Source organism: Leptonotus elevatus, chromosome 19 (genome assembly GCF_054856555.1).
Source record: "Leptonotus elevatus isolate MCC_2025b chromosome 19, RoL_Lele_1.0, whole genome shotgun sequence".
NCBI classification, from domain to species: Eukaryota; Metazoa; Chordata; class Actinopteri; order Syngnathiformes; family Syngnathidae; genus Leptonotus; species Leptonotus elevatus.
In genome coordinates, this window is record NC_141257.1 from 6,306,868 (window position 1) to 6,319,255 (window position 12,388).

A 12,388-nucleotide genomic window follows, 5' to 3' on the forward strand; every position below is an offset into this window, starting at 1 on the left:
GCTGAATAATGACCGTTTACGGGCTGATTCAATGTATTGTTGACCACTGGGAAATATAATTGTACTTTTTTCCGAAATTCATTTTCCTATTACAAATATGGGCTCTATTTTTATAGACAGACGCACATGCGTGAAACTGGCGCTTTTTCTTGTCAAGGCAAATCAAGCTTGCGGTATTTGGGAATTTGATAGACCGCGTTTGCGCCTTTTTTAACGTTCCGGCAGACCGAGGACGTGGTTCTGTTACAATTCCCCGATACACCTGACAATTTGGTGAAAGGTCTTAGATGAAACCTTAGATCAGCAAAAAGCAGGTCTAAGTCGTGGCACAGGTGGTGTAACGCAATTTTGGTGGATTTGATCTAAGAATCAGAATCAGTCATGGCCTTGTGCGAGTATATCAGCTTTGCGTTCAATTAAAGAGGCCCGGATTTCACACTGAGTAAGTCATTTGTGAGTACATTTTGCAGGGGTAGTCATTATTTCAGTATTCACACTTTTTGTGATGTGCCGGGAGAATTTCCTACTGTGTAAAATGTCTACCATGGCTGAAAACTGTTTTCTAGACCACTAAAGGATTCATGTTACATGATTCTTTGGATGTAATTTTCATGTCAAATCATGCAAACTGTTGCTTCAGCCACTTGACGTGTTTTTTGATCTACCCCTCTCTGCATTAGCAAACACTTCTGGTGAAACGCACTTACTGTATTAGACATGTATCAGCCAGCAGGGGGAGGGGTGGACGGGCTGATGGGGATTGCTCCACTTTTCCATCTGACTGAGCAGAAGGGCTCGGAAGTGTGTCAAACAGCAAATCAGCACATAAAGAGGGAGTTGGCCAGTGGGGCTTACGCGGGATCTGCCTCTGCAGGGTGTCTCAGACACGGGCATGGGCTCATTCCCTCATTTATCAAAACGGTCCTTTGTGGCGCGTGCTCCTACACTGGCTTCATCTCGCCAAGCTTGAACGGTCATATTCTTTTTGAGGGTTGACATTTTGTGTCAGTTTTGACGTTCAAAGTATTTACAAGTCCGGGCCATGACTTCCTTCCATTGGTGGACTGCTTGGATATACATGGCCGTTTGCACCGTTACCTTTTTTTCATCTGGATAACACAGTCAATTAAAATTATGCATTAGTATTTAGACTGGCAAGTACAGAAAAATGGAACATTTGTTGTCTTCACTTGTGGAATTTTGGAATTTGAGAGGGGTAAGTCAAAGTCTATCCAACATAACGGTGTCTCTGTCTTGATGAATACGTAAAAGATGGTTACTGTATATATAAATATATAAAAGACGGTTATATATAAATAAGTAAAAGACGGTTGTATATGAATATGAAAGACAGTTTTATATAAATAAGTAAAAGACGGTTATATATGAATATGGAAAAGACGGTTATATGGAAGTGAGTTTGCTTCCTGCCTTATACTTATCTTGTTTACACATGCATTATGCTCTTTAATCTTGTGTTATTGGATGTGTGCTGAAAGGCCACCGTTGTCTCCAAGTAGCATCTCTGACCTTGACTTACCCAGCAAAAATTAGTTTTTCTGTAAAAGCAATTTTTCCAAAAGCTTCACAAAGATTAAACTTTTGGACAAATCTTTGCTTTCAAATGATCAGTCACGACCGCGCAATTATCAAATGTTTCCTTTCTCCTCCACAAGAGGATTGATAATCCATTTTCCACATGAATCACTTTCTTCCGAGCCTTATTGCCTGTCCATGTTAATAGAGACTGCCGTCGCTTGCAATGTCAGGCCTTTTATGGCTGTAGACAACCTGTATCTCTGCTTCCTGGTTCACGCTCTGGCTTGCACGTCAGGAAGGAAGATAATCCCTGAAAAGAAGCTTTATAAATTAGCTCACGGGCTGTGGAGGTCAATGACAAAGCACGCTTGTCGCAAGTGAAGCACGGAGAAAACGGACGGGACATGCAAATGATTGATATTATATAGTGCATTTGTTAATTTACAACTAAGTGATTGGCACGATGCATGCATGAGAAATTTTATATCGTCATGTTCTTCCGTAAACTCATAATATAATATTTCACATTGCAACATGGTCAACGTTTACAAACAAGCCGTTTTTTGCCCCGTACATAAACATCCGAGCAAGCTTCAGATAATCTCATGTTCTTGTGCTTCTAAGCTCCATCAGTCTCAGTGAGAGATGATGAAAAAAAAAAAAAAACGTATACACTGTCAATATGTGGGTCAATACGTTTATAGACGTTTGTACACAGAGATGAAACATGCTGGGCAGATGTTCTTGTGCATAATGGATGTTATGAAGGCCTCGGTGTATAGTGCATCACGTGAACATGTTCTCCAATGTTTGTTTGTCCCTCGCATGTATGAGGGACAAATGTCGCATAAACAAGATGCATTCTGCGTTATACTGTTTGTCTATAATAATTCTGGTCCAACAAATGTTTCACACTTAAATAAACATAATTCATAAAATAAAAATAATATATTGCCAACACTTAAGAAGTATGAGTATTAAGGTGTTAAATTTTTTGCAAAGGATAACAAATATATGCCTGTAAGGGTTGTTATATTAGCTAAATGTTTTCTGCACTGTTTGTGTTCAAATATCTGTTAGAAAATGTGCATTTAACTTATTGCTGGGACATTAGACTCTTTAATGGCGTAGGGGGATTGATGTTAATTACATTTTGTAAAATAGTGGGAAGAAGTAAACGTGCATTTGTTTTATTTTGTAGATTGAAGGTGTTATTGTTGCATACTTCACCTCATGTGGATTAGATTACGTCTGCATTTGTGCCCACTTAAATCCTCCGATTTCCATTCTGCCCGTGTACCACTTCAATTTAATACAGTCCAGAAAATATGATTTCATTTTCATTTTATTCCCTCTTGCTTTCATAGATGCAACGATATAAAATGCTAGTGTATTAGTGGGTTCTTTCACATCAATTATTGTAACTCATCACCCCCCCACCCTTCAAGAGAGGAGAGTTATTCATGGCGCACCCACTTGATGCCAAAAAGGAAGTTCTGACAACCTGCAAAATGGACGAGTCCTAAAATTTTATATAATGTGTCAAATGGAAGGCTTGTGTTCAGGCTCATAAATCATTTCTGACAATATTTGGCAGCATCCTGAATTAGCTTACTATTTTAATCGTTAGCACATTAATGACTGTGGTAATGTAGGATGACATTGGCAGTTACTTGATATGAAATAGATCCTGAACAATACCTGCTGACTTAAATCCACAAAAAAATGTGCAGAGTCTTAGTCAGGAATGTGTGAAAGTTGCTCTGGATGGCAACGTCACTTTTTTAAGTGTTTACAATCAAGGCACATGTAAGGATTGTTTTTGTAGCAAATTTACCTGCATTGAGAAGGAATCCTTTCATCGAGGACATCACTTTTGAGAATTCATAGCATGTTTAACCTTTTTCTTTTCTTAATAGGGTGCAATTGGCTTTCATAGTGCTGCCCTTTCAGTCAAGAGTCAGCGCCAATTTATTCTCTGTAGACATAAAAGGTCAATTTTCGCTGTTCCTCAGAAGGTCGTTTTCCAATTTTTGTTAGCAACATTGACCCCCGCCCCCCCCAAAAAAACAAAAAAAAACAACAACTCATAAACATTATAATGAATGAGTGCTCAGTAAAAATCGAAAGTTGAAAAATCATTCCACAAGTGCATTGTAGTGGAGCTGTTTGCCGCTCCGTCCCAATTTGTCGGTCGTTCTGTGACTTTCGTCTGCTGTGCAAAAAATATCGCTGTAAGAGTTGGATGGATTGCCATGACATTTTGTGCAGACATTTATGGCCCCCAGAGGAGAAAGGATGCCGGCTTTGGTGAGTCGCTTATGTTTTATTTAGCACAGCAATCAGGTGAAAGGTTTTCACCTAAATTTAATATTTGACAATAAATATTTTACAAGCCTGATTGTCACGCAGATGGACATGTTCTCCATAAGTAGTATAAGGAATGCCATTTCGGGAAGTACAAATCAATTAATAATAATAATAATAATAATAATAAAGGCATTAGCCATATTAAAACACAGGAGTTAAGAAGAAAAAAAAATGATATATGACATGTTTGTTGTTTTCACTGAGTATATTCAATAAAAATAAATAAATAAACATTTGGAAGCAAGGCCGAAACAAACATTTTGACTCTAGAATACTTTTGAATTTCTTGACAAGCCCAAACTGCACGTGCAATCTGTTTGATAGTTGCCTAAAACAATGATGCCAATGCTACCATGTGTTTCATAAAACTTTACTCCTTGCCAGAGTCGCGACCAAACAACAGCTGTGTCGATTATCCCAATGCAATAAACCTGCGTATATTTTACTCGTGATGGTCGCAGTATGCATTTGAGACCTGTGACTTATAAAAACTGCATACAAGCAGTTGCACACCTGTTTGTACATCTGAGATCTGTGTCTCTTGATATAAAGAGACTGCAGCTTAATTTCAATATTAAAGTAAAACAACAAAAATGCATCTATCCCTTTTTATACAATGAAATTAAACTAAATGAATCAGCAGTGTGCAAGCGCAGCAGAATGAAATTTGTAGTAGTGACAGAATTCCGGGTTTGCTCCACTTTTGTACAAATGCCGTCATATGAACATATCATTCTGCCTTAACTGAAGGGAAAACCAACGTTCAATAAAGATAAGAAATTCTGAAAATAGTTTGAAGTCTGTAAACCAAAAGCATATTACCAATCTGACCAAATAAAAGTCAACACAAGTAAGGGCAGAGGTTTTTCAGCAATACATATATAATAGACGGCATACACAACTCATTAATTCCCTTTGAAGGATCTGACTGTGTAGTTAAAATGCCCAGCATATTCCCCTGCTCTCCTTCTGTCTGTCTTCTGTCTTTTATACGCGCATGCCTGACAAAGTGTCTGTAGACTGCCGTCATTGTGACTCATTTTCTTGCCTTTTCGTCTTTGAAGTGTCAATGTTTAAATCCGGATCATCAGGGACTAAACTCAAATCATTTCTAGCATAAGGAACTGGCTGTTTGTGTATGTATCTGCACTTTATACCTTCATCTTGACACGCACTTTGGGGAAGACATGTTGATATAGTGTTACGAGTGACACGTTTTATTTTAGCACAGTCAGCCCAGAACTGGTTGTTTTGTTTAATTGAACGAAGCAAGAAAAACAGGACATTTAAAAATGTATTTCCTGTAGTTTTTACCATTTGTAGTGATCCTGTTAAAATGTGGTAACATCGCATTCTTCAGAAAGATAAGGCAGTGTATGACAAATAAACTGGTCGTCAGAGGGAAGCATTCCCGTATTTTCTGGCGAATGACGAGAACAACAAAAAAGACGGACTAAGCACTGACGTAAATGGGTTTTCATCCGTCAGTGTAAACGTCAAGTACCGACGGACGCTCATTTTGTTGATGAATGAAAATGTCAGACTGTTAAAATAACATGACAGACTGACGATTAGTTTGATTTGAAAAAATGACTTAGTGACGGTGACGTGAGTGTCCAGGGCGCTGACGAACGACAGACCAGCAAAATTTTGTAAACTGCCCACCTCTGTTGGTTGTATAACCCCTGACCCTAAGGCCAAGGTTGTGTGTCGACTAATGGGCACAACTGCTCTTGTAAACACGATCTAAAACTGTGTGAAAGTCATTCATAAATAATGGACTGATTGGACTATTTTACAGTAATCAGTGCCATCTCTCTCTGCTATATATTCCGAACATATCAAAACTGTGTAATTGAGATTCCCATCAGTCACTGCCAGGGTTTGATGGGACCTTGATATAATGGCATCAACGGTCCATCACTACAGCACATGCTGGTTCTGGCTATCCAGGATTTGTTGGCTTCATTTTGCTGCAGTGAACGAGACCTGGAGACGAGCCATCCATATGTATTTATAGGCTTAGATCTAATTGAACAGATTTGTTTTATCCTCACTTCCCAAAAGTGAATGTGATACCGAGGAGGGAGCTTTGCCCTCAAAGCTGAGAGGAAGAGATGGCCTGAATTCAAAGAGCCAATTCTAATTCTAAGAATAGACTTCTTTAAAAAAACATGTTCAATTAATACCTCCCTCACATTGGATGACCATATTGTACAAATCTAATGACATATCCGCTGATTATATGTTCAAAAGCAACATGAAGAAAGTGAAGCCCTGTTATCAAAACCTGACTTTTGAAGAGACGACACAGTGAGCTTGTGCACTATTAATTTGTCAATCTATGCATTAGAGTGCTGCGATTGGCTGGCAACCAGTTCAGGGTGTACCCCGCCTACTGCCCGAAGCCAGCTGGGATAGGCTCCAGTGCCCCCCGCGACCCTTGTGAGGACTAAGCGGTTAAGAAAATGGATGGATGGATGCATTAAAGTGCTTATACAAGCCATTCATTGGTGAGGGTACTCAATGCTATCCCCTTGAATATGAAGTAGCCAAGTTCCTGCAACAGCACAAAAAGGTGTTTTATTGAAGCGGTGTTTTATTTCACCTATGTATTTTGTGTACCGCTTATCCGCATTAGTCATGGGTGAGCTTGAGCCTATCACAGTTGACTTTTGACGAGAGGCAGCCTTGAACTGGTCGCCTGCCAATTGCAGACATCCCATTTATAAAAGCAAGAGTTTATTATTAAGACTTCTAATTTTAGATTAGGCCTCTTTGGCACGCATAGGTAGTTGACTTGACCAAAGCCGTTGTATTGCTGTGATCTCTCTACTCGCTATAGCCTTCTTTATGTATGGTATGTCTCACATACTAGTTGAATCCAGTTAAAACTGTGCAGTCATACATGGTCACATTGGTTAGGCAGAGGGTAAGAGCAATCCTTTGGGAGGGGGTTAGACCGTCTTCTGCATCAGGAAGAGAAAGGCTCCATAGCTCGATCTGGCTTTGCATTTGATACAGCAATACAATGATACAATGTTGGGTTACAAAATTGGAGCGTAAAACCCAGTTCTCGTTCCTTAGAAATGTATCTATTAAGAGAAGGGTTTCTGCTTATCATATTTGTGGGCCCTGTGAGGATGGTGTTAGAACTTTCGCCGGTATTTTGTCTACAATGCTCGCAATAGTAACAGTAACTACCAAAGACGTTATTTTCTCAGTTAAAATGACTTAATGGATGCCAGAAAGATCACCAAAGACTCCAATTTAACAATATGTGAATACACGTGTAGACAAAATGGACTAAACCGACTCAACTGCCATTGAGTCTGTGCCATTTTAAGTCTCAAGATAATTCTTCCAAGAAAAACAGGAATTAAAAGAACAAGAAGGCCGGTGTTTACGTTGCTAAACGCTGATATCTGGAACAAGTTGATTGACTGTTGCTAATTCCAACAAGGTGAAAGATGCCAAGTTTTAATGGATCACTACAGAAACTTGGTGAACCCAACAGTACTAGACGGTTTATCCCTGAGATTCTTCGTCCCCCCTTCTCTCCCTCATAGGTGAATGTTCCTATAGACTTGTGTGGCCATGTGTTAATCACAATCCCTGTTTATGTCCCCTATGCCATCCCTTTACCCCCCCCATCCCCTCCCCCCCCCTTTCTCCCCACCTCCAGGGAAGCTGGCGCTGAAAACTGGGGCACAGAAGGCTGCCAAACGCTCACATCAACCACTGTCCAAACCAAATGCCTGTGCAGCAGGATATCCACCTACGCTGTGTTAGCGCAGCAAGCTAGAGAGCCGGTGAGTCACCACTGCATAATCTGATGGACTCTTTGGGATTTGGGGGGGGGGGCTAATTAGGCAGCTACTACCAAGGGTCAGGTCAGTAAGCTGTTAGCGTAGTATAAATTTAGATGGTATCCCTGTTAGTTGGATTACTGCAGCAGGCTCCAGGTGCCAGCTTCTTGTCATTATAGTGAGATTTTGATGGATGACGGAGGTGAAATTTGAATGCGAGGTGTCTGATTTATTAACAAGCACCTTCCTATGCATAAGAAAACGCCTGCAAATCGAATGGCGCTGCCGTTGTTGAACATTGTCACGGCAGCAGATTTAATGCCGCCTTGCAGTTGTCAAGACTGATTTTGTTCTTTTTTTTTTCTTTTTTTTTTATCTCAAGCTTAGTAAAAGGTCACTTTTTGGTGTGTATGTGATGGATGAGAAAAGGACAGAGAAGATTTTATTGGGACTGTATGTGTTTTTGCCTGAGGTGCCTAACCTGCTATAAATAGTCATACGGCTTGTGGTGTGTGTTTGACATGATTGAAAAAGGCTTTTTAGCTGTTTGGGGCAGAACATGTTCTTATAGATTGACCCACTCTCTCGTAGGGTGCTAATGGACTTTCCAAAGACCTGACAGCACGGTGGCTTACTTCCTCTGACTAACAACCCTTTTGCCCATTGTCCACCAGTTCCTATTTACCACTTATACCTTCTAAGTTTATTTTATTTTATTTTTTCATGACTATTCAGCTGTTTTTTTGCTCAACACACATTTCAGCAGTTTTTCTGACCTTATGGCGCAGCTCCGTGACTTCAACATTCACTAAACGTTCACTGCAATGAGGCGGGCACTCCTGAAAACTGGCAAAAGCTGTAGTAGTAGCGTTTGTGTGTACGTGGGTTTATGGCAGTTTGCCAGCATTACCTCTCTTGATGTTTAAAATCGGAAAAAAACAGATCCATTGAGAGTAACTACAGGTGTCATGCAGCTGGCAAGGAGATGGTGAAAAATAGAGCGCATGTACAAACAGAAGAGGCACAAAGGTGTCAATTTGTAGAGAAAACTACAAAGGAAGAAGCAGAGATGGATGAACCAGTAGGGAGATTTGCATTTTGCCGCATTAATTAATAATGTATTAGTCACCATGGTAAAGATCTTCAAGCTTGAGTGGAAATCTATTAACGTATAGCCGTAAAGAACATTGCCGCATGTAGTCAGTAGTTATATTTATTTCGATGTATTAAGTGCATGCCAAATAATCCAAGTCATTTCTTACTTTTAAACATTCTGCAGTAGTGGTGCAACACGGATTTGAGGCAGGCTATACCTTCTTATTTTATACATGAAAAAGACATCAAAGTGCAATTTAATGCACATCTTCTTCCTTTAAACATGGAGACTGAATTACAAACGGTTATGCTCGTAGAACTCTTAGACTCTTCAAACTGCAACGTTATTATGCTCTCTCTTTACCACACAACCAGGTGTACCAAAAGTGCAAAGGCACATTGACTTTTGGAACAAACCATTAAGGCCAGTGCTTAGAACCCGAAGGTACGGGTCAATGCCTTTGTGTCAATGGCACTCAGTGAAGCGCTGCTGCGATCAGCGCTAAATGCGCTATGTAGCTTTAGGGTTCTTCACAGTAAGCTTTCAATTTTAGACGAGATTGGATTCTCTGAAACCAAGCGGGATTGACTGAATTAATTAGGCAACACATGACACTGTCTGGTCCACACACGCCAACACGGGCAGCCACTATTGGTGCAGTATGTGAACATGTAAAAAATTCTGAAATGACATACGTCGTCCAGAGTTGAGTTTTGACAGTTGCACAGTGGGGTAACTGGGGGTCTGAGGATTAACCTCTATGTTAAAAAAAAAAAAAAAAAAAAAAGAAGTGGAATGGGGGGTTGAGAAGCAGTGCTGCCATTACCGGCCATTTACAGTGGAGTGAAGAATAGCCTGTTAATCCTGTTTACTTTTCATAGCCTCTGAGATTTCAGTGAGCGGGCTGTGTGGATGTGCGTCTCTGTCGGGAGCGTATATCACCAAGACAAGACTGAGGGAGAAACAAAGGCGCCGAGCAGAGGAGTTGATTGATTAAGGTCATGCCGCCATACAATAAAGACAGGCAACTGGATTCCCAAAATGAGTGCTGTGGGAACGCAAACTCTACGGATGTGTCTGGACTCATTGCCTCAGCAGACCTCAAAGGCATCATGGGATTTTGACTTGAAGGAGTTATTGGCTTTATTAAAGTCAATTTAACATTTTGTGCCTCCAGTTAATCAAGTGAGTTACAGTTCAAAGCTTGATATTATTTGTGTCAGCTAGCAAGACCTGTTTGTGTGGACACAACGGATAAATGTACAGTTAAGCCCTTTTCACACTGCAATCGCTCAGTGTAAAGGAGTTTCAAGACAATGCGAAATGACCGGTTGCCGGCGTGCCCATATTTGGGAGGGCTGACGTCAAAGTTAGTAAAAATGGTGATTTTGCCATTTATTAGAGCTAACTAAGGACTAGATTTATCTCTCATTGACTTTGCTAATTTTAAGCCCTTTTCACACTGCACTCGCTCAGTCTGAAGGAGTTGAGAGACAATGTGAAATGACCGGTTTGCCTGCGTGCCCATATTTGGGAGGGCTGACGTCAAAGCCTACCAGAAAGTAAAAATGATGATTTTGCCATTGATTAGAGCGCACCTTGACTAGATTTATCTTTCATTAAATTTGCTCATTCTTTTTTTTTTTTTCTGGAGAGTTCAGTATTGTTCATTCGGTAATTTTACCGATTTGACATGTCATCATCATTGCTCTCTCTTTTTTTTTTTTTTTTTTATTCATTTTGATTTTGTATGTGGGTGAGGATGTGTATGTGCATGCGTGTGTGTGTGTGTGTGTGTGTGCGTGCGTATGAGTGTGTATTCATTAGTTCACCTAAAACCTATTAAAAATCCCATACCGTTCACCTAAACCGAATACTTCAGAATCCAGCTAGAGTAGTGAGGTTGTCAGGAGACCCGGGGAAGGATCAAAGAAAAGAAAGGAAAGTGAAATCCAGCACCGACCAGGCATTACCTACTACCCACTGGGTTACCAACCAGAGTCTTTCACCAACCCCAGAAACATCTAAATGCCAACAAATTAGGGAGACCTCAAGAGACCAAAGGAGAGACTGAGGAAAGGAAGGAAGGACAGATGAAGCAGAGTGAGATACACAGACACCAGCCTCTACCGATTCAAAGACCAGAGGAAGAAGTAGAATGTGTTTGAGTTTTGATAGATGCTGGTGTGGTTGATCTGGCATGCATGAAAATCTCCACCAAAAAGGGGAACCGTCAACCCCTGCCAGGACAGAGCAAGCGCAACACCTCAGGGCCTCCCAGGCCACGGCAGCGCCAAGGGACAACCCCCAGGTCCCGCAGGGGCCACCGGCCGGAGAGCAAACCCAGGAGCGCCCCCCACCCCAACACAGCCCGCGCCCCCAACCCAACGCAGCAGGACGGGGCACTGTAGGCCCGCCAGGCACCCCACCGGTCCACAGCCCCCGCTCCCCCCACCCCCGCCCCCCACCCCCCCCCCCCCCCAGCCCCAGCAACCCCCAGACACCCCCCCAAACCCCGCCCGTACCCAGGCATCGGTGCCGAAGAGGGGCCGGACAGCGGAGCAGAGAGGGCACCCGCGCCCACCCCACCTCCCGCCGCGTGGAGGGACGGAACACCGGGGGCAGAAGGGGAGATGGGGGCACCGGGGGAGACGACAAGAAGGGCAAGGGGCAGCGGCAGGGCCGCAGAGAGAGGGGGAGAGGAGGAGGAAGGGTGACGAAGGTTACTTTGCTCATTCTAAGAAAGAGGAATCGGACTCAAGCACCAGTGAAAAACTAAAGTCTCTAATGTCATTACTTGTAAATAAGTCAGCCAATATAACACTAATTCACTCCGCCAGCTTCTTTCCAATTTGTGGCGCAAAAACCTCCGCTCTTGAATAGAACATTTTCAATTTGAAGCACCAGAAATGTCCTTCATTCCATTCCGTGGTCACTGCCCTTCACCACATACACAATGAATGGGTTTGACGATGTCTGCGCTTACTAAAATACAGTGTTAAAAATGATTTAGGAAGACTGGTGATATTTTAACTTCTAATTCATACAGTGGTACCTTGACTTACTCCAGGACTTGACAGTGTGATTGGCTGGAGTGGGGCAGTTTGTGAGCGGCGATAAGTAGGTTAAACTTCCTGTGCTGAAAATATCTGTCGTTTTCATCTCATCATAATCAGGCAGGCTCACGGAACCCGGTACAGCAGAGCTATGCATACTTTCTAATCTTGATTTTTCTTCTTCTACACACACACACACACATTAGGCAAATTTAATTACAGGCAAATAGTACAACTGCAAAGAGACATTTGCATGTTACTGTAGCCTGTAGCCCAATTTGTATTTGCTTCTTTGTACTGTAGCGTAATGAAAATAGACGCATAATCGCATCACCCTCATAACCTAACTAATTAGGAAAACACTGTCGGACAAATTGACACAATGAAGAGCTGAGGGACAATTTGTGGAGTTAAATAGGGTAAATTACACAAGTCGGTAGTTTTTTTATTTACCCTCGTCTGAGAGGCTAACTTAAAAGTAAAAGGATCCCAACCTTTCATATTCAATTCACTGACCC

General features: G+C 41.6%; 1 protein-coding gene across 23 annotated transcripts in view; it reads left to right on the plus strand.

Moving 5' to 3' along the window:
- adgrb2 (adhesion G protein-coupled receptor B2) overlaps positions 1-12,388 on the plus strand; it is a 162,858-nt gene that overhangs the window by 109,444 nt on the left and 41,026 nt on the right. For all 23 annotated transcript variants that reach the window (XR_015091470.1, XR_015091472.1, XM_086063573.1 and 20 more), the window contains one exon: positions 7,595-7,721. Coding sequence is in view for 21 of the 23 variants with exons in the window: in XM_086063573.1 (XP_085919699.1) it covers positions 7,595-7,721 (127 nt within the window). In the remaining 2 variants the exon portion in view is untranslated. The remainder of the gene's footprint in view (positions 1-7,594; positions 7,722-12,388) is intronic.